Raw genomic sequence first — 22,872 nt, 5'->3', positions numbered from 1 at the left:
AGTGACCTCGTCTGTCTGTTAAAACCGGACTCTGCTCTGAAGCAGCATCATTGTTCTGCAGTGCCAGCCTTAACCTGACTTTTTTAGTCAAAGAAGGACAAAGAAGGAAAATGAACCATTTCATAAATTTCCTGGTTTCAGGTTTTTCAATTATTTGAGGATTTGCTGCTTTTTCTGTTTTTCTATCATGTAATTTTAATCAAGTCCACATACTAGCTTGTGTTTTCATCCCTGTTCTTCTGTTTGTTTGTAAGATGCATTTCTAAGTGGACCTACAATGTCCACAATGTGAAACCTCAATTTAACTTCACACAGATTTGCGAAGTACTTCCAAAGCTTTATTTCCGCTCGATGGAAATTGAACACTCACTCACTCAATTTGATTTCTTTTATTGGTTTTCCACATCATGGTTATCCACAGACAAGACAGGCGCCGTGCAGATCTCCCTCTATTTTTTTGGCCTTCAGCTCAGCGACAGCACTCTGGATCAAGCTGTCCTGCAGTTGGCTCTTGGTTGTCAGGCAGTCCTGATCTTTTGGAAAATACGCCGTCTGGTTTCCTGAAATTGGAATCATTGCCGCTACAGAAGAAGGGAAAGTACGTCAAGTTCACCCTCTCAACTCAACATCAAACAGTTTAAACCTTAAACAGGAATAAAATATAACCTGAAGGAGGAAGCTGGATCTTTGTAGATTGGATGCGTAAAACAATTACTGCTTTGACTTCAGAAATCGACAGATAGTGATTTAAAAGGAACTGTCACAGTCTCACCATTGCACACAGCCAGTCTGTTTCCTCCGACATACTGGGTGTCCCATCTGAATCTTGTCTGAGGACCGCATGAATCAAACAAACGACTTCTCCTCAGGAAACCAAAATCATAACCCTGTGATAGAAGAGTCAGGTTATATCACTCATCCTTTTCCCTGCTTGTGCAGGAACTATCATACAAATGACGTGTGTTATAGATACTTGTATGAATTCAGTAGATATGTAATATTGCATGCGTGACTCACGTGGTTGCACAAAGGTTTGCAGTAGCGCGTGTTTTCTACAGTGACACAAACCAATCCTCCGTTCTCAGGGACCTGGGCTTCAGGACATTCCTTTGGCTCAGCAAGTTGACAGTCTACACATCAGTGAACAAACTTCATGTTGTCATTACACATTTCACTTGTTAGGTGTCATTGTGATGAAATCTGGAAATACCTGCACAGGCAACATGTTCATATTTAACTTTATTTCTGTCTCATGTGGAAATTAAGCTTCACGGGTTGGTTTAAAAAGTGCATCACAATAAATAACATAAATACAATATTAAAGTACAGACAAGAATAACAGGCCTGGTTCAAGTGGGATTAATGGTTATGAAGTTATTGTATCTAGGATCTAAAGCAGTTCTAGAGCGCCTTCCTGAGGGAAGCTTAATAAATTCTCTAAAAATGAAATGAGCAGCATTCGAGACAATTTGTCAAACTTATTCCTCTCACCTGTGTTCTGTGAATCGCTCTGCTCTTTCAGGCCATGTTTGTAATTCTGCACGGGCCCCAGATGTGCACACCACGTGTGTTTTAAAGTTATTACATTTTAATGGATCCTATATTCTGTATCCTATATTAAGCAATGACCCTCTTTCATTCAGGTGAGTTCAGATGTCCACAAACATCCACTTCGGCAATCAATATGTAAGCCAGCTGTAGAAGCTGCAGCACATTTTTATTTTAGTTTCTTTGAGGAGAGCGTTCTCTGCAGAGTTCAGTTACTTCAGTGTAAGACTCACTACTTTCACAAACGTGAAAAATTAAATGCACACTAGCACAACTTTTAAAAGGATTGTTGACCTCACAACGTGTCCTCACAAACACACACACACAAACCTCTGACCTTTCAGCTGGTGTTTGTGCAGTAAATCCGTCAGATGCCTCATAGACTCAATGAGTGCAGCTGACTGCTGAGAACTCCATCCAGAAGGCAGGTTCCCAACGCTCTCTGCTGCCTCCTGTTGGTCAGTAACAGACGGCACACTTGTTTTAGTGTTGACAATAGAGCAAGTATATCCTATGCTGATTTTAACGACTGTTAAACGACTGCATCATTTATAGTTTACCTTCACATCAGCCGATAGACGCTCAAAGAGCGGAGCTTGGGAGGTGCAGTTCTTGAAGGTGTCATCTGAAGGTTCAGAAACGCACACGGCTGCAAACACAGACACAGATGTTTCTCCATGACTTCAGAGGACGTCACATCCACCTTCATTGGTTTCCTGGAGACTTGTTATGACCTGAACCATAGTTACTACTTGCCTAATCTTAATTTGAACCCTCAAACATGTCTTCACCTTAAAATGTAATGATCCACAACATGGGGACTTGCATTTTGTCCCCTTAATGTGACAAAATACGGGTGCAGGTCCTCATAACATGAGTAATACCTTGAGCGCGCACACACACACACACACACATATTTTTAGTTTTAGCCACAAGAAGACAAAAAGTCGTACTTTGGAGATATTCTCACTAACACATAGAAACGTGGGATTACCTGCTAGAGAGAAAATCCAAATCAAAGTTCCTGTCGGTGCCATGATCACTGGATGTGATTTTTTTTCTGTGATGGTGACAGAACTCAAGCAGAAATCGGTGGCAGCAGATTTATTCACTCAGGCACAGGGGCAAAGTTCACAGGATTGGTTAATTTCCCGCTCTGTATTTACCAATGTTTTGACAACATTTCCAGCAACTGGCCTCTTGTGAAACGTGAACTTTGTCTCTGCACACATCAGAATCATTAAGTACAAATTACCAGTATTCAGGTTTGTCTTGATAAAACAAATGTTGTGTATTTGTGTCTATCCTGGCTCTGTGCTGATGGGGGAGCTGGTAACACACGTTGAACTGCTCCAATTTGTCTGTGCACTGTTCTTCTTCATACAGCTTGGCACTACTACATCTTAGCTGTGAGCCCACTGTGGTGCCAAATGTTGTTATGAACACACAGACACACACACAGACACAATCACCTACACAACATCATACACAATGGGTGACTCAGTGTCAGTCAGCAAGTTGTCCCACGAAGTATGACTGTGTAAATAATTCATTATGGATGTCTGACGTTCTGGAAGCGGGTGAATTATTGAAGCTTTTAGAAAGAGTGATGGAGCTCATTAACACAGAGATTTGCCTCTTTGTGTTTGATTTGAGGAGCGAAGATTAGTCGTCAGACCTCGAGAGCCGTCGTTATCTTCTCACCAGCGCTGCACGACTTCTCTGGAACCCTTCTCTCGTTATCCACAAATACACACAGCGGGAAGATCCACAGTTTATTGGATGATCACACGTTTGTAATGAAGGAAAATTACAAAAAAATAAATAATGAATAAAGGCTTGAATCCATGAGGATCATAACAATGATGGCAGGGTGGTTCTTGTGGAAACTACAGTCGACTAAGGATGAACAAATAAAAAGGATACTTTTACTTGGTTTGATTATTACTGAATGATATTACTGAGTGATTAGTGTGTGTGTCGCTGCAAGTGTGGCTGCTGTTCTTCGGTATCGGTTTGTAAAGACATTGTTATTCCTGCAATAGTTCATGATACTCTCCGTGAAACGCGTGTTGTGAAGTGTTGTTTGGATGAAAGGATGGATGGTTGGTTGTAAGATTAGATGGTTCGGTAGTCGGTTGATCGGTTGGTTTGATGGTTGGTTGGGTAGTATATTGATCGGTTAGTGGGATGGCTGGTTGGTTGTATATGCCTTGAGATTGTTTATGATGTTCTCTCTCTTTCCCTTACCCGTCCACTGTCCTTACTTATCACACTCTTATTTGCCCTTTGGCATAGAACTACATGAAAAGATATGCTCCCCCTCTCATGTCTGTGTGTTTGACCTGAGGATACAACAAGCAGATGGTTTTACTTTTGGCTCTTCAGCCTTAAGACCGACCCTCTGCTTTGTTAGGATTGAGATTTGGTCTCCTGAACCACAGCTGCACAGAAGAGTTGAGTAGTTCGCCCGGTTCTTTCCAAACGTAAGAAAACTCTTCAACCTGCAAACGGCTCTAAAGATCGAACACTCAGGCTTTTATAGCAGGTTGGTTAAGATTAGGGAACAATCATACTAATGGTTGATCGTGTTTGAAATACAAATCTGCGCTTTCATTTTTTCTAGAGAAGCTGTTTAACAAATTCACTGTAAACAAAAGAACACATCCTCACTAATGCATTCAAACCATTCCACACTGCTACCTGCACACACACCTGAACACACACACACACACACACACACATAGACACGCATCAATAGCGCTACAAAGGCCCTGTGTGACTGTGTGGTATAAACGTGATGATGAATGGCGTGTGTGATAGCAACACGCTCTCCTCTCTGTCTAACCTTTCCCAAATACTCGTGACATTCCCCCACGGCGCTCCCCCCCTCCCCCCGTCCTCCTCCCTCACAGCCATTGTGCCGAATTAGGCGGCCATGGAAAACGGCTACTGTGTTGTCAAATGATTCGCATGGATGAGCCGCGTAAAAGCCGAGCGGTCAGGAGCTCATTTGTATTCAGGACGACACCGTGTTACCTGTTTCAAAGTCTTTTCCTGTTTTGGAAGATCACTGGCACCTCCAGGGAAACTTTGAATGCAATTGCAGCTGATAAATAGCTAATAAGGTCTATTAGCTCATTTTAATTACTCTTCTGCTTTTATCACAAAGCTGATTCATTCCCTCTCGCACACAAAAGCCGCGGTAGTTGCGGATCATTTTCAAAAAGGTGCAGCAGACAGCCTCGTGAAAGATTTTGGAAGACTAATCTGCAAACGCCTTCAGAAGCACGGATTTAACACGGATATTCAATTTTGAGCTCGTCTCTACGATACAAAACCGAACTTGTCAAATGAGAAAGGGCGTCTCTGTCTCAACACAAATCAAAGTAAAGTGGAGGGGGAGACGAGCAGGGAACGGTGGCAGTTGAAAGTTGTCCTGATACCGGTTCAAACACTTGAAGCTCAGCAGGAGGCTCCAACAAGAGGCTTTCTTCTCCCTGTCTCTTCAAACCTTGCACGCTAATCAACGGATATTGATGGGGACAGAAACGTCTGCTGGCGGGACGAGAACATCCCATGAAAAGGGGGAATATAATAGTCGAGTGACGGCTCCACTCATAGTTCATCTCCTAATCTCCAAGTCTTTCTCTCCTCCTCTATTTTTGGTGCACACAAGGAAGTTGATTGTCAGACAGGTTCCACCTACAGAGCGTTCTCAATGAAAATAGCATCTTCTCCCTCTCTGCTTTCCAAATGGTTCCCACATGCACTGAGTCATTCAATCCGTCAGTCAGATGAACGAGCCCATAGCTCAGCACACACAGGAATGAGGAGAACATCCATGATGCAGCAGCCCACGGGTCATACCAGATGGGGGAAACTATTAATCCATCCAATATTAATAAGTTGCAAATGTAAATTTGGAAAAAAAAGATGGCTCTCTCCCCAAACACCTGTTCCTCCGCCAGTGTATAGAACTCTTGTTTACCACTTGTCTTCTTACACACTTTACCTCATCCTAAACACCAGCAGGCCCGGGACTGGCAGTCATGTCTCTACGATTATTGCTGTTTACTGTATGCTGTTTTTGTTTAATTTCCTTTTTCAGAGTCACTCACTGTACTTACCTGCCCTGTGCTTCCTGTCTTCCTGTTTCTTACCTCTGGTTTCTTCCTTCCTGTCTTCCTGTTTCTTACCTCTCGTTTCTTCCTTCCTGTCTTCCTCGTCCTGTTTCCTACCTCTGGTATCTTCCTTCCTGTCTTCCTCGTCCTCTTTCCTATCCCTGGTTTCTTCCTTCCTGTCTTCTTCGTCCTGTTTTCCTACCTCGGGTTTCTAACTTCCTTTCTTCCTTGTCCTCTTTCCTACCTCTGGTTTCTTCCTTCCTGTCTTCCTCGTCCTGTTTCCTACCTCTTGTTTCTTCCTTCCTGTCTTCTTTGTCCTGTTTCCTACCTCTGGTTTCTTCCTTCCTGTCTTCCTGTTTCTTACCTCTTGTTTCTTCCTTCCTGTCTTCTTTGTCCTGTTTCCTACCTCTGGTTTCTTCCTTCCTGTCTTCCTCGTCCTGTTTCGTACCTCTGGTTTCTTCCTTCCTGTCTTCTTTGTCCTGTTTTCCTACCTCTGGTTCCTTCCTTCCTGTCTTCCTCGTCCTCTTTCCTACCCCTGGTTTCTTCCTTCCTGTCTTCTTCGTCCTGTTTTCCTACCTCTGGTTTCTTCCTTCCTGTTTTTCTTCGTCCTGTTTCCTACCTCTGGTTTCTTCCTTCCTGTCTTCCTGTTTCTTACCTCTTGTTTCTTCCTTCCTGTCTTCTTTGTCCTGTTTCCTACCTCTGGTTTCTTCCTTCCTGTCTTCCTCGTCCTGTTTCGTACCTCTGGTTTCTTCCTTCCTGTCTTCTTTGTCCTGTTTTCCTACCTCTGGTTCCTTCCTTCCTGTCTTCCTCGTCCTCTTTCCTACCCCTGGTTTCTTCCTTCCTGTCTTCTTCGTCCTGTTTTCCTACCTCTGGTTTCTTCCTTCCTGTTTTTCTTCGTCCTGTTTCCTACCTCTGGTTTCTTCCTTCCTGTCTTCCTGTTTCTTACCTCTTGTTTCTTCGTTACTGTCTTCTTTGTCCTGTTTCCTACCTCTGGTTTCTTCCTTCCTGTCTTCCCCGTCCTGTTTCCTACCTCTGGTGTCTTCCTTCCTGTCTTCCTCGTCCTGTTTCCTACCTCTGGTTTCCTACCTCTGGTGTCTTCCTTCCTGTCTTCCTCGTCCTGTTTTCTACCTCTGGTTTCCTCCTTCCTGTCTTCTTTTTAAGCTGTACTTTCATTCTAGAGACCATGCTCAGGATTTTTGTGCCCTCCAGATGATGCTTGGATGTTTGATTGGTTGGATAATTGATTTGTTAGTTGGATGGCTGGTTGTCAAACTGTAAATTAATATTGTACATATTGCACAGCCTTTTTTGTAGTCTTTATATTATTTTTGTACAATTTCCTCCTAGCTACTTTGTAATAAACACAGATTTTGATTCTGGTTGGATGGTTGATTGGCTCTTGCATTGGTTGATTTGTTTATTGATTGGATGTTTTGGTCAGTCCTTCTGGAGCGCGACAAGCTCTGCTCCATTTTTTTTCTTTATTTCGCATTTAAGGTTTTAACATTTTGTGCAAGCTCAGTGAGGATTTAGCTTTTTATTGAGTTTGGATCATCGAATCATACAAATTATGGAAACCCTGAAAATGGACGACCATTGGTTAGGGTTAGGGTTATTTCTGGCATGAAAGAAATTCAGGGACCATCCAACAGCTGATGTGTCTCAAAAAAAGGATTTAAAAAAACACTCAAATCATACAGAAATCTGATGAGGGGGGGAACAGGGTCCAAGTACAGAGGTTGGGTTCTGACTCGACCTTGTGCTGCTCATCTGATGAAGCCTGAAAAGAATCCTCTAACGACTGTCGTTCTGTTCACTGAGCCTGTTGAGCTGCCATCAAGTCTTACTGTTCTCTGCATATGATAAGTTTCTTATATGTTCGTTGAATTATTCAGCTGATTTCCCCTCGGTTCCTTTGTTTCTGAGCTGAATCATGTTTATATGCAGATTTTCCGTATCAGTTATTTATGCTCAACTTATGACAACTTTCTGGGTCGATGTAGGAGATAATGTGATGTGCATATACACTGTACAATGATATAATCATGGAGTTTCTTTACAATGATACCAGTTAGGGTAGAATTCAAGTGAGGAACAACCCTTCAAGATGCAACATAATGCAGTTTATGAGCAACACAATCTGCTTCCTCTTAAACGGCTGTATAGATACCTGGAGGGTGTTTTTGTTAGAGGTGGGGAAACGCTCTGCGGCCTCATGGGAGATGGTCCCATGGAACAGAATTTCGTGTTCCCTGAATTACAAAACTGATATTGACAGTACCATAATCATTTCATGTGGTTTGTTTGAAAAAACAAGTTAAATTACAAAAAAAAAGAAGTCAGAAATCCAAGAGAATGATTTGCTCAAACTAAATTAAAAGTAAACTACTAAAATAATAATGTTTGATTAGAAAACTCCTCTCAAATCAGCCCGTCTGTAGAATATGTTGCTTTTAACGTCTTGGTTTTTAGTTAGATGACAAATGCAGTCCGGCCAAGTCGTCTGCAGCTGGAGGTGTTTGGCACTTCACGTGTTCTGTCGCATCGCAGCTGGAAGTTTTCCGTCCACATCAAGCTACCGGGGAAATGGCCTTTAATTTGGATGCCACCAAACATCTGTGAATTGTAAGAAACAACTGGCAACGGTTCAGCCGACGTTTTTTCATATTTCGCTCGCACACTAACTCATTTGCTGTTTCTCAGGAGAGCCTGATCCTGCTAATGGCCCCAGGACGGTCACAGGCTTTTCAGATTAGTGCTCCAAAAGCGGCTCGAGGATTCTTCCCGGTCCCGGCATGTGGAGCGAAATATGAGGGAAATAAGGTTTCTATTAAAACCTAATCAAATGTTGAGTCGTACTTTGTCGTGTGAAAGTGTGAGATATCAGTATGTGTTGTGGGGTAAAGCATTTATAAGTGTGCATGTGTTGAGTTCCAGGCTCTGAGTCTGTCGGTGTGTGAGTTGTGAGTTTAATTTTCTCTTCATGCGACTGCAAACGACCACGATTTGATTAAAGCTACTGAGGCTCGTGAAAGCGTTGAGATAGTGGATCCAGTTCAGTTCCTCACATGTGAGGCAGAGCAAGTTGAATCAGCACAGATGAGAAGAAGAGTTCCTCCCCTCGTCTCCATCAGTTATGATCTTTGCAGTCCCACTCAGTCCGTGATGCTTGTTTCTTGTTCTGTGGCGTCGCTTTTCAATCTGACCTCAGATCAGCGAAAGGAACTGGATATGAAGTTAAAGCACAACGTGGGTGGAGGCCCAGTCATCCACATTTCCACTTCATCCAGCCCTGCAGCAAATGTATTCCTATTACTCATTTGATTTCTTTTTCAGACCGCTAGGAAAAAAATAAATATATAAAAGGCATAAAAGAAGCTCGTTCAAAAGCCGTATATCAATTCACATACATCAATGCTGGGGAGACATTTCACTCGCTGACATTCATGAGCCAATTTTTCTCAAACAGTTAATTATAAATCCGAACATTGAACCAATTTGTAAGAAAAAATCTTAAAAATGGCTCCACAGTAAGTCTTTGGAGCAGTTACTCTGACAGGCAGTATGTGGTGATTTGTTCATACAGCCTCATTCTGGATTGAAAACGTGGAGACGAGAACAAAGCAGCAGATTTACTGCAGTGTAAACCCCCTTTGTGTTCCTATTATTACGCTTCAAATAAAAATCTCCGTCATACGACTGCGGTCCACCGGGTACATGCCTGGAACCATCATAATAATTTAATGGCTCGAGGGAAACGTTAAGATCACAAGCCGGTGTATAGAAACGAGGGCGCACATGTTTACATCGACTTCAGTGTTCACATTAGATTTGCTTGTCTTGGCGTGTGACATGAATAAGTAACACACAGGAGTTCTTATTGTGCACTTAACCTCAGCGATGTGTTTCACATGATCACAGTTAGAATCCACCGCTCATCACAGCATCACGCTGGCTCCATGATCACAACTGATCACACCCCCTCTGATCAGATACAACTTGTTTGTTTTGAGTGTTTTCATTTGAAGCTGCCTGAGTCTTTGAGGTTGAAGCACAACTGTGTGAATTATATAACTTCTTTAGAACCTCCACTAACATGAGGGAGGCTTTGATTTGAACAGAAATGTTCTTTGAGCTGTCCAGTCTCATAAGCATAGAGAATTCCATAGGTCAAAACCAAATTAACAAATTAATCAAAGCAGCAGCAAGGGATCAGAAAAAGCAACACAGAAATAAACTAGTATGTCATTGAGTGGAGCTGCTGACTCCACCGAGGCCAAACAGTCCCTTTATGAAACAATACATTTAATATATGCAGATTTTTGAAATATTCCCTGAGAAACAGGTAAAAATGATGAAAAACATCCTCTCATAATGTTGAAGAAATTCAAATAAAAAGTCCTGGGTCACTTGAAATCACTGGATCCACAATTCCATGGGTTCTATATTTGGTCATTTCCCACGCCTCCAGAGTATTTCATGGAATTGGATTCAGTACTATATAGCGTTGTACTGAATTCCTATTAATTCTGATTAAATATGATTAACATCATCTTGTGATGAGGTATTAGATGAAAAGCACAGGTTCCTGTCTCTAGGCTATTTAAAACATCTTGCCCCGGTACTTTCCACAGCAGCATCATTAGCATATGAGTCAGAAAACCAGAGGGCAACACACGCACCGATGTTTAGAGGAGCAGGGAAAGATGTCCGACTTCGCAGGTGTTGTTTACCTCAAAGTCCTGCGCTCTGCGGGTGGGCTGGTGCATGTGTGGGAGGAACAGAGGAATCAGATGCTTCACATCTCACAGATCGACTTCTTCAGTATTGTTAAACGTCAGTGTGGTCTTTGGATCCTTGTGTCCACTGCAGACATCACAGTCTCAGCCCTGTGTCTCCGTCCGTCCTGTCCTCAGCGGCTATAAGAACAATGAACAGTTATCTCATTCAACTTTCCACATCTGCACTTTCACTGTATTTCTTTACTTTATTCATCATACATTAGATATATTGTTTTGTCATGTTCACAAAGTCCCTGGAGTGTGTGTTTTCCGTGCCGTGTTTGTGGCCCAGCGGTTATTTTCACCTCTGCAGGGGAATGTGTGGTAAACCGTCAGAATGAGCTCGTGCACAGATGACGGCTCCACCTGAAGCTTCGTGACTAATTGATCGATTGTTTGTCAGCCAGCGACGCTCAGCTGCTGTGAAGCCGGTTCAAGGTGAACACGATCAGAATCTGTCCCTGGAATCTGCTCCTCTACACTCACACCTAGATTCTGACTGGTTTCGAACATTAAATATTCTATAAAAAGAATCCTACAATTTGAATATTAACTTTATCTGTGCTTTGAAATACCTTAAAACGCTTGATGCTAACTTGCACTGTTCATTTCGCTTAGAGAGAAGTTAAACACCGACTGTGACAGAATCCTGGACGATCGTTTTACTCACTTAAACATTTCACTGTGCAAATCAAATTGTTACCTGTTTACCTTCTGGGCCCGGGCCTCCGGCTGCATAATTAAACCACATTAAACAGACACAACACTTTTTCTTTGAGCCTCGTCGAGCACGTTCAGAGGCCGGGACTCAGTCTGTCAGTTTGACTTTAAATTAATTTGTTTTCAACTGAGGAGAAAATGAAGGAATTTCTATTTAATGAGGAATAGATTGCAGCGAGTCCTGTCATTGAATCATGTTGCAGATCCAGCGGTTGGACTGCGTGGTTGGCCCTCAGGTGGACCATCTGTCCAGACAGACAGACGGCCAGATGGCCCAGCATATTTACCGGCCCCGGGGCCCCTGCACACAGACAGACTGAGCAGGAAACTGGAGGCTAACCACATCAACCCCGTGCAAAGCAAATACACACAAACAGACACGCTGTCACAGATGTGCACGCTAACAACACACACTCGCACAGAACTGAACGTGGTTCTGTCCTGCAGACATTAATATCATTAAACAGTAATAGATGAAATGAGACAGGAGCGCAGAGAGACCTACAAAAAAAAAGAATGAACTAGAAATGTGTCAAGGTCAAATATCTGAATCTGTCTGTGTGTGGCAGACACCAGGTCGTCACAGGTTATGTGTTAGTAGAGAATAATTGTGTCAGACTCAGCTGTCAATCCTGACCTTTCATTTTGCTAAAATCAAATAACTCTCTTAGCACAACTTGTGGGAAAATGAAACTTTACATGGGATGGAGAGATATTTTTTTCTGATATTTAGCTGAACTCTCTGCCAGTGTTCTGCTCAGAGCGGCCTCCTCTCCATCCTCTGACCTGTGCTGAGTCTCCCTCGGTCTCTTTCTCTGAGCTCCACTCGACTTATCTCCCAAGTCATTTTCTTTCCAGTGATTCTGTAATCAGCGTCTCATCACCAATGTCTCCGGCCCAGTCTTAATAGGTTTCCCTGTGGCTAATCCAGCTCCTCGTCTCTGTACACCATTAGCCTCTGTAATGGAGGCGTGACCTCCATCCCCGCTTCCTTCTCTCCCTTCCTCCCGGCCCATCCCGAGCTCGAGACACCACAAAGGAGAGGTGATGGAAAATGTCGCCTCTCGTCTCATTCAACCTGACATCAGCTGTTTCGGCTCCTCTGAGGCTCACGGAGCTCGGGTCGGAGACAGAGACCGAGACCGAAGCAGCAGCCGTTCGGTCGTGATCTGGCTTTGTTTCCTGGAGCTTAAGTTTCATCGTTGGAGCTGAACCTGCAGAAACCTGCAGATGTGAATCTCAGCAGCTGTTAGACAATCAAATAAATCTGGATTTGGAGAAGCAAAAGTGTTTCACCCTTAAGAATTAGCTTCTGGACAATTATACCAAAATAGTTCAAAACTCTCCGACAGGATGTGTTGGCATCTAATTGGACGTAAAGTTTCATTATCATTTTCAAAACAGTAGGTTCAAAGCTGCGTCATAATGATTAATGGAGTGGAGACAGGAGTGAAGCTGGGGAACACTAAACCTCCCCACATTCATCTTCAGCATCCTTCAGGCAGCGGTTGGGTGTGAATGGAAAGTGCAGAGAGCAGCAGGGATCAGCAGCAGCCGGGTGATGAGTGTGCAGACGTAGTGACTGGTCCCAGCAGCGAGCACAAACTGCACAAGGTAGAAAATGTGTTGTTCAGTCACGAGCCGCGCTGCTTAGAGCAAGATGAACTGTGTCCCAGTATCCATGAGTGAGTCGGGGGGGATGAGAAGTCGTGCAGGCAGGAGCAGGGCGGAGCTGCTGCCGGTCACTAGTTCCTGGAGGCAAATCAAGTCACGGGCCATTTAAATACTGTATTACATTCTATACGTCAGGTTAAAATGTTTGATTCCAAATGAAAAGTAAAGGAAAAGTCAAATATTACAAATGTTTTCAGAAAAGGAAAGAAAGATAGTATTGTTGTTATTTTTAGTGGTAGTAGTATTGTGAATACTACAGAAAATACAGAAAGATCTTAAATAAATAGTCAATCTTTTTTGACACACACAATTGCAATATTTAAGTTTTCAGTATTCACAGACACATACACAAAAACACACACACACACAGCTCTCAAATTGTTTTCACATTCACTTTGTAAATAATTTTTTCTTGTCTACTTAACTGCTCTATCGTTGCTACTTTGGAGCTTCTCCACAAAAGTTGTTCATATAGGGACCATTCAAGTTTGTCTTTATCTTCTGGAGAATGAGTCTCCAGTGGGACTGTAGTTATGCTGCACAATCTTCTGATGTGAATCTCACTGCACCTGAAGAATTATCTGTTCTCTTTGGTGGAAACTTTACTAAACAATTGTACAGAACTCGGCTGCTTTAAAACTTTTATTCTAACCAACGATTGATAACAGCTCCTGCACGACGTGTAGTCTGTTCTGAAGCTGTCAAATACTTTCACTCGTGGATCAATCAAGTGTCAGTGTCCGCAATAAATGATTTGGGTGTCGGCAACATGTCTTGGTTCCAAAAAAAACAAACTATTTATCCTGGAAAACAACAAACAACACAAATCAAAACCTCAGCTGGGTTCATAATTCATGTTCGAGTCTGAGTGGTGTTAAACACAGAGACCATGTGACTGTGGAAAAGCACCAGAATCAAAAAAGCCACACGACAACTGAGTTTCTCCCTCAAATGTTAGTTTCATCTGAAAAACTAAAGAATGGCCGAAACTCTCCTGGAGTCGAAGAGAAGCTCATGCAGATGGTCGACGGTGAATCAGACTTCTCTGTAAAAGCATTATTGAAGAAATCTGCTCAAAAATAACCAGATCGAGCAGATTGCAACATACTTGAGGTTATGTGGCTCATTAAAACTTTATGAAATATGCAGCCACGCTGGTTTTCTGAATTCATTTCCAGTGCAGGCTGGAGTCTGTAAAACCATTCATTTGCTTGAAACCTGTCCTCCCAGCTGTGTCATTACGTCCCTGGTCCTTTGGAGCTGTAATCGCCTGGACGTCAATAATTAATGACAAACTATTCTTGTGTAAGTGCTGCCCTGGAGCTGTGGTTTCAAACACACAACTTTATTACAAATGTCTCCAAAGTGCCGGTTAAAGCAACAATATCGCTGATAACAACTGTTATTCCAACAAATGTTTCGAAAAAGCCTCCAGGAGCCGAATGGAAGTTTGGAATAATCCTCTGGAAAGACTTTTCGTCCCATTACTCCGCTCTGAGACAGAAGCTGTAAGTCCGAGACCCCTCGGCAGCGCTGATCCTGAGCCAGCAGAGACATTTGGTAATCCAGCCATGATTGTTTCTCCCCCCAATGATACCATTATAGCAGAATCACATTTTCCCACTGAATCCACTGGGATGTTTTGCGGTTGAAGTCGTCACCATCGACTCGTTCTCAGATATAACTGGTGCCAGGACGTCTCTCACCACCGTGACGTCCACATCCTCACGATGTCCTTCTCTGAATGACAAGTCAGGGAATCATCCAACAAGGGTCTAATTCCAGCTCTGATCAAATCATGCATCGGTTGCCTCTCTCAGATCTGGATGATGGAGACACCTCTGTCCCATCTTTTGTCAATTTCATTAGAGTCATTAGATCGCCTCTGATCTGCAGTTTCTGTTGTGGAGTTATGATTTGCTCTTCCAGGCGTTGTCATGTAAAATGGAACAATGTGCTGAAGAGATTTTCTCTGCGGCGTGAAAGATGCCACACTGACAGTGAGGTGTGAGCTTCTCAGTCTCTGGTGCGTTGAACATGACTCAACAGGACGGATGACAAACTGAAAAACACATTTCTCTCCTGGCCAATGGGAAAGTAGCGTACCTGCTTTAAAAAAAGTGTGTACCTACACCGTCAAACGCTCTGAGTGATTGAGAAGCACGAAATTAACATAGTCCAGCTCCTGATGGAGATTTGAGGCTGATTAAATATGGATCAAACAAATGAATGAAGCCTTATTGAAAATATGAAGATCGCCATCTTGATTTCTCGGGTTCGATGTCAAGAAAACCACGATGCAGACTATGTTCTCTTGATTCAATTCTCCTTTGGACTCTTTGTTAATGTTTGTTGGAGAAACAGAAACTTTGCTGAGTGGATTTTAGATTCTGTTCTTCTTCATGTGTATTTTAATCTGAGCAACAAATTTCGGATCACAGGAGAGGACACGATGCCACCGACGAGTCGTCTGTGTCGCTCTGTGTCTCCTAGAAACACAGTCACATAAGTTCCATCTCCAACCCATATCAAACACACACCCGCCTCCATCCTCCTCATCTCCTACCTGCCTCCCTTCTCCTGCAGCCCCCCCCCCCCCCCCCCCCCCCTTGGTTCAGCTGCGGCTGCTGACACAGTGCACTAATCACCGGCTCGATGAATCCATGGCCCCGCCAATAACCATTATTTCAAATTAGAGCTGCCTGCACCTGTGAGGAAAAGCAGCTGACACCTTCATAACGGCCCCTTTCATTAGCGGCCATCGACCTGGCCGGGCGGGCAGCGAGCCTGCAGGACAACAAGCGCAGCGGGGGGGCCAGGAGCAGCAGGAGGGGAGGGGGTGGCAACGAGAAGAAAGACACAGAAAAGAAAATCCAAAGTTGTTTCCAGTAAATAAATCTTGGCTGCGAATGAATTCCATGCGCTAGAATTTATCCTCCTTTAACAGATGGGATTGGGTTCACGGCGTCTGAGAGGCAGAATGTCTATATGTGTGTGTGTGTGTAGGCGTGTGTGTGTGTTTGTGTGTGCACGCACTTGTTTTGAGGCAGGGAGGGATAGGAGGATGCATAAAATGGCAGCCTCTCAGCGTCTTTCCCTCCCTCCATCTCCTCCACTCCCCCTCCATCTGACAGAGGCACAGAACTGGCACATCGATGTGGGTCACATGTAAATGAGCGCGGCGGGTCGAGCCGGCGCTGCCCCCCCCGCGGCGGCATGCCCCGGCTGAGACACCGTGCATCAGCTCATCATCTCAGCTCGCTTATTGTAAGGCAGCCGCTCACACTGTCGCTTTATAGATCACTTATGTAAGGGGCAGACTTATGTGGGATTTGGTTCTCTTAAAGGCTGCAGTTCTCTCAGCGGCCCACAGATGGCAGTGTGGGATTGCCAGTTTTGTACTGCTGGTCATTCGTTGTGTTGCTTGAGACAGAAAAACAGGAAGGTTTAGGGTCAACACAAACACACACAGACACACACAAACACACACAGCTTTCTCCCGAGTTGTGCACGATGATAACAGCTCGTATAGTAAAAGCTCTGCAAACATTAGAAAAGGGCTTCGAGTGCCGGCTGTGCTGAAGGAGGACGCTCATTTGTGATTTACCTCCGCTCAGCTGCAGCAGGCGCTGGGTTAATTGCTGCTCCGTGCTCACGTGAAGATACCGTGGTGCAAGAGCACAACAAAGCTTGTTTATTCAAATGCTTTAAATACACCCCCCCCAACCCCCCACCCCCACTCCACCCTCCTAAGCATCGCAAATCATCTGATAGCGCAGCCTGCTGTTCACGCGTTATCTCCTCCAGTCAGTCCTGTTGCATTCAGAGCTTCAACGTGTAAACCCGGAGGAGGTAAAGGAGGAAGTAGCACCTGATTGCTGACAGCTTGCTTCGGCCATGGACACCAGCTACTCCATGTTTCCTCGTGTAAAGTCTGTACCTGGTGCTGTGGATCCACGTCAGCACCATTTCTGCTCCTGAGATGTGGATCAATGGCGTTTTTCTGCCAACTCTCGGACCATTACCCGAGGATCTATTGTGACCGAGCAGGTGCAATGGGCCCGATTGACTCCAGTGAGGAAACAGACAGCTTCTGAAATCTCCAAATTATTCTCTTTTTTTATTTTTCTGTGGGGAGTATGGATTTTTCTTTCATGCATCACAAAACAGCAAAATTACCTCATGGGATTAGAAAAGGGCCAGAACTGTGGTGAGCTAATCAAAATGAAGAGCAGTGAATACAAGAAGATATTCCTGATAGCTGCAACATAGGTTTTCTAATCAGGTTGGAAATCATTTCAATGACATATCAATCTCCTGAAGATGGACGATGTGTTTCCACCTCCTCCTGTTGCACAAAAATTAAGATAAATATGTTTTTGACATGATTTGGAGCCAGAGTCTGTGCTGTGGTGATCGTGTAATGGAGCGTGGCAGTGAAATCCAATCAGGAGTCAGTCTCAGCTGTCAATCATTATTACACCCCTGTCTATAGATGCACAACATAAGTTGAAAATATAATATTTGCCTTCCCAAACCAAAACCATAAACACTGAGATAAAAGCACAGTTTTATTCTTCGAGATGATAATAACCAGAAACCAATACTCCAGGGTGAGCCACGGCCAGAACAACAAGATTCTATTAACTCCAGAAAGAAACTTTCAAACAAAACAAAGACAGCGATTAGACTCAACTCCACAAAGACAGGAGTGAACAGTGCAAAAGAAAAGGTGACGGGTCACTCCCATGTTTCCGTGCTTGTTTACAAAGTCAAGAAATACAACACAATCAAATCTTTACAATCTCGAAACTCGATCACTGGATGTCTCGTCACCTGCCGGCTCAGGTGATGGAAGAGGAGAGCAACACACACTGAGCCCTCTGGGTAACGGAGTTCATTTTGGATGATTATAAAATCACCCAGAGAACCTGAGATAGAGAAGTTAGTCGAGCGCGGCCGTTTAAAGAATCTGAGTAAATAGAAGCAGCAGCAGATGAAACTGTGAAACCAATCTATGGACTTTCTAAATGATTGCTGAACATCTTAAAAAAGGATAATTCGGTCAAATACACTCGTGCTCCCTCTCTGAGATGTGAAGATGAATTTATCAGATTCATGTCTGTGCATTAAGAACAGAGCTGGAGTCGGGATGTGATCAGATCGGCTCAGCGTAGAGATGAGTTATAATAATCCACTCTCAACTTTTTCTTTGTGTTTCTTGAACATTGTTTATCAACTTGTTTCTCAACATTGTTTTTCACCGGCCAAAGTTAAGATTTATGTTAAAAGTCTGAGGTTCTTGTGCGTAAAATGAAATATAATCCTGGCAGCAACTTGAAATTCAAAATAACTTTTTTTATCTCAAATTTTAACACAAATCTCTGGTGTTTGGGTGGGGGGGGGGTCTGGGTGGATCATGCAGGAGGCAGGACCTGATAAATTAATTCAGATGAATTGTTTCACCAGAGTTTTTTGCGTCTGTTGTTTATTGGAAACGTCAGAAACACGCCCTCTCGCTCGGGCGGTGACATTATCCTGCTTTATTCTCACATGTGCTCAGTCGGACCTTCTCCACAGTGTTTTTATTTGGAGACTGGAGCATTAGCTTGTGTCAACACATTCACTCTGACTGCAAACACACGCTGCTTTGTCCTCAAAGGAACACAACACACATTTGTTTCTGTCTTTCTCTCCTTGTTTACCTTCTCTGTTTTTTCTCTCCTCGGTTCGCTGCCGACCATCTATCATTATTTGAGCTGTGAAATTATAATGTTAAACATAACTCAGGTCTCTAATGGAGACGACGACCCAGTTCCCCACTGACTCCCAATCTACCAGTAACTTCATCTCGTCCTCCCGTGCCTGTCTCACGGCTAATTTTATCGATGGCGCCATCTTGCAAAGATGACTGAGCCAGTTTCGATTTTTCTGCAGCAATCTTGTGTAATCTTTACACCTTCCTCTCCTCTCCGAGGGGCGAGAGGCAGCAGGTAGTAAATCACAATTATTGGGAAACCGGTGATCGTCGAACAGGAATAGACGAAGCTGATTAAAAGAGAGATGGGATGGATCCTTCCGTGCTTCCTCTTTGGCTCGATGCTGAACTCGAGGAGTGATTTCTGATCAACATGAGGTCACAGCTGGATGAAGGAGAGAGGAGCTGGAAGACACTGTTCTGTAAAGTCTTATTAAAGCTGAAAACTTCTCACTCATCCCTGTTTCTTCTCGTCTTCAGTACTTTACAGAACGTACACGAGTACAGTTGAGTTCTGTAAACTTCGGCAGCTGCAGGATTAAGTTCTCTTTTTTATCATCTGCTCTTTCAGGAAGGAAACACAGAAACACTGAAGGACCAAATGGAGGAGTCCACATGAAATACTCAATTCATATCCAATTATTTTCAACTTTTCAACAAATCCCTCATGTTTACCCATAATGCATCGGTACGCAAGCTGCATCATTACTGGAAACTGGAAACTAGGCAAAGTAGTACATGACATTTATGCACAACAGATGGGTTTCTATCTAGAGGAGAAACTAATTGACGGCTCAGTAAGTCTAAAAAACAAAACGCTAAAGACTTTAAAATGACCCGTCACTTATCCAGACATGTTCCCTGTGTGCAGTTAATACACAAGAAAACACAACACACTGTTTTGTGTCTTTTAATTTTGTAAACAAACATGTTTTTTTCTGTTTAATCTCTTGAAGATTTGAGTTGCTAAAAGCCCTGAAACCTGCAATATGGTGCAACTCAAACATATGAAATATGAAAGTCATTTTTTTGTGCATGTACCACAATGCTGAGCAGCACAGAGTAACACTATTCATTTATTTTAATGATATTCCTGCTTTTGGAATAACTTGAGGTTTAATGTAAACACTGTGTAAAGGTATTGCCCTTTGTGTGTGTAAGTGTGTGTGCGTGTGTGTGTGTGTCCTCGATGTGCTCAGCTGGTGCAGGACCCCCCTGCCCCTCGAGAGTAGTGGCAATGGGATGTGATGTGGACATGTTGTACAATGGAGGAGGTTGTGTTTCTTGAATAAGTCTCTAACATGTGATAGATGCCAAACTGATAAAAAACAAAAGACAAACAAACAAAGGAGCCGTTCAGAGAGAAGACTCTGAAGAAGACGTCAACTTGAAAAGCCAACGGAACTCGAGAGCTTTCGGTGATCGAGGGCGAAGCCGACACACGATCTCTGGAGGGGATTCATGTTCGCCTGACTCCAGATCAGTGGAGGTAGCTCAATACCCTGAAGTCTAAAATTCAAGATTAATGGCTGGGTTTTTGTACAAGTAGAGGAAGTGGACAGTCTCTGGCTTTAATTTGTGTTGCAGTACTGAACACACTGGTTTATGCACTTTGACCTACACATATAGAAAGTGTAGGTATGAGGCCTAATCTTATTACAATCACCATGAATACAAGTTGCAGACCTGCTGCCAATCATCACTGTGCTCCATAAAGAATATTGAAGTCTCATATGACACGATGTCTCTCTACTGTCTCTACTGCTGATGACAAATATCAGTGTCTCTGTCGTGAGTTCATTGACGTTGTTCTCTGTATTGAAAGGTCGGATTTGAATGCAGGACTTTGAGACGACAGTGCGACCGGAGGCTTTTCTGACTTATTAAGCATTTTAATCAACTTTTCAATTACTGTTCCTTTGGCTGCAGCACCTCATAAAGGATTTCCTCCCGCCGTCAGCCAAATGATTGTGTGGCGAGGATCTGGACAGCAGAGCAAAAAAGCTGCGGGATACGATGCTAAGTCTCTATTCTCTCCTCTCCCTCTATCCACAGTAATCCACCAGAGCCCCGGATGATAATGGGTAATGGATGTCCAGACCAGTCCCTTCCAGAAACACACACACACACACACACACACACACACACACACACACACACACACATACACACATGCTGAAGCAGCAGGTACCTGTGTCTAACACACTGTGTCCCTGGACCATGTATTCCATCCCCGGCGATTAGCAGACTAACAGGATTACTGTGTCCTCCCTCTCTCCATTCACACATCCCATCATTCCAATCCCCTCCTTTACCTCGCTCGCTACGGGTGTCGGGAAAAGCGAGGCCCAAAATACTGAGGTGTCTAAAAAAAGGGAGAAGTTTATAAACAGCATTAAGTGCAGAAAAAAGTAGAGAATGAGTCAGAGAGTGGGTTATTTTGGACTGGAGGCTTGTGGTGTTATCAACAGCCTGCGGAGCCATGTTCTCTTGTTTCGGTGGAGATTTCACACGAGCTCTGCACCTCGTTTATCTAACAGGTTGTTATTTTCCCAGGTAGCTGCAAAAGTAAAGTATGTGTTTGTGTTTCAGACCCTGAGTGGAGTCGTGCTGGTTTGACACGACGTGCCTGGTCCATGTCAGATCAGCACATAAGTTGACAAACGCAGCTGATGCCAACTTGAAGGAAACAGCTTGTGAGGCAAAACACAACTTGTACCAACAACACTGAACACTATGGACGATTAAACACTTAGATGCTGTTCTGAATAAGAGCTTACAACAGCAGCTAATACAGATTCTGTGTCAGTTGGGAAATGGTAATTATGAGTCTGTGCAAGTTGGTGCTGATCCAAATATGAATCTGGATTATGCTCTCTAGTGCTCCTCTAGTTTTACACTGCACTAGATTTGTGCATTTAAAAGTGAACTCAATAGTAATTGCACAAAGACGGAAACCCTCAGAGAAACTCCCCTCAGCTCCTCAAAAAATAACACTTTCCTGAAGCCACTTCATAAAATAACGATTCAGCTTTTTCCACTTTTTCACATTTCTGTGGTGGAGGAGTGGTGGCGCAGAGGAAGGTTGGTTGACGGATGAAAGTCGGCCCTCTGTTGCTGCGCTGACCCGACCCGGTGGTCAATATCCGAACAGAGGCGAATCAAAAGCCCCCGGATGTCCAGTAGCCTGCGGCCGTTTGCTGCATTTCAAAGCTCTTGGATCTCGAACCCCAGCAAACCTCTAAAATCCCTTTTAACCGATGCCCGGCAGCAGCAGCCCACAGAGCCGCGGAATTATACTCCTCATCTGCGGTGGACGCCGATATATACTCCACCTGCTCTGCATCAGTCAGCACCTTCAGAGATTCATGGCCTGGTGTAGCCCACCCTCCCCAGGTCTCCCTCCACCTTTGTTCTTCACTTCAGAGTCAGCCAGTCAGACGGATCTTTTAAATCAACCTGCTGCTGAACAGAGAAACTGCAGAATGACCTTTACCTCTCGGTTCACGGCAGGTTCAACACACCTGCGGGGCCCTCGGGGCAGGAGGAGGTGTGATGCCCCCATTGACATCTCCTCCGACCTTCTGCCTGGGCCTCAGTAGAGTGCACGTGACAGCAGAGTGCACGTGACAGCTACTGTCGTTCTGCAGGTCAGTGTGATTAAAGCTTATTTTACATATCGCAGAATGATGCACCACGTCTGAACAGTATCGATGTAAAGTGGAGGATCTTGACTTGTTGATGAGATTTGTGATTGATGGCCAGCTGCTGAACACGTGTTCGGACTCTAGGTAATAATAAATGTTAAATCCACGACAAGACAGGACCTTCAACACAGGCTATTACTGCTGGGCCTGATTTAAGACCCTTATCATTTTTGCCAGCTGTCACAACAAGGCAGGTTTTGTTTCCTACGTGTTAGAGTGTGTTTGTATCGTCACTGTGAAAAGGAGCTGGAGACGTCCACTGTAGATGATGTCAGCAGATGGTTTTCATGGTTCACGTCACAGTTTCATCTCATATCACATTCTGAACTGAACGTGAGGTTCTCATAACGTCGCCTGTTATTGGAACGCTCCACCTCTTTGTTGCAGGACAGGTGGAGCTGACAGAGCCTGATGATGACAGACCTTGTGATGGTGGCTTACTTAACGTCAAAGCTTTTTTGCTGCAGATCTGAACAAGACGTCTTTTCACTCTCTTTGTTTTGTCCTTGGCCGATTTCCCATCAGTCCACCAAGCTTTGTAGATTGTTGTTTTTCCTGCA

General features: G+C 43.8%; 1 protein-coding gene across 1 annotated transcript; it reads right to left on the bottom strand.

Moving 5' to 3' along the window:
• Positions 1-374: 374 nt before the first annotated feature.
• Positions 375-2,701, bottom strand: si:ch1073-126c3.2 (uncharacterized protein LOC555816 homolog). Its single transcript, XM_062401747.1, has 6 exons — positions 2,543-2,701; positions 2,109-2,197; positions 1,886-2,000; positions 1,018-1,130; positions 773-887; positions 375-581 (listed from the first exon to the last, which is right to left on the bottom strand). Exons 1-6 carry the CDS (start codon positions 2,583-2,585, stop codon positions 412-414), a joined length of 645 nt encoding a protein of 214 aa, XP_062257731.1. The 5' UTR covers positions 2,586-2,701; the 3' UTR covers positions 375-411.
• Between the last annotated feature and the right edge of the window lie 20,171 nt (positions 2,702-22,872).

This window comes from Platichthys flesus, chromosome 12 (genome assembly GCF_949316205.1).
Source record: "Platichthys flesus chromosome 12, fPlaFle2.1, whole genome shotgun sequence".
Classification (NCBI taxonomy): Eukaryota; Metazoa; Chordata; class Actinopteri; order Pleuronectiformes; family Pleuronectidae; genus Platichthys; species Platichthys flesus.
Note: the sequence above shows the minus strand (reverse complement) of the source record. Positions and strands in the feature narration are given on the sequence as shown.

Bases quoted from the DNA above. Each gene is read 5' to 3' on its own strand.
- si:ch1073-126c3.2 (XM_062401747.1), bottom strand. From the start codon at position 2,585: ATGGCACCGACAGGAACTTTGATTTGGATTTTCTCTCTAGCAG. The intron at 2,198-2,542 runs GTAATCCCACGT...CTGTGTTTGCAG, and splicing joins TTGGATTTTCTCTCTAGCAG to CCGTGTGCGTTTCTGAACCT. The intron at 1,131-1,885 runs GTCAGAGGTTTG...ACTGATGTGTAG, and splicing joins GCACAAACACCAGCTGAAAG to ACTGTCAACTTGCTGAGCCA.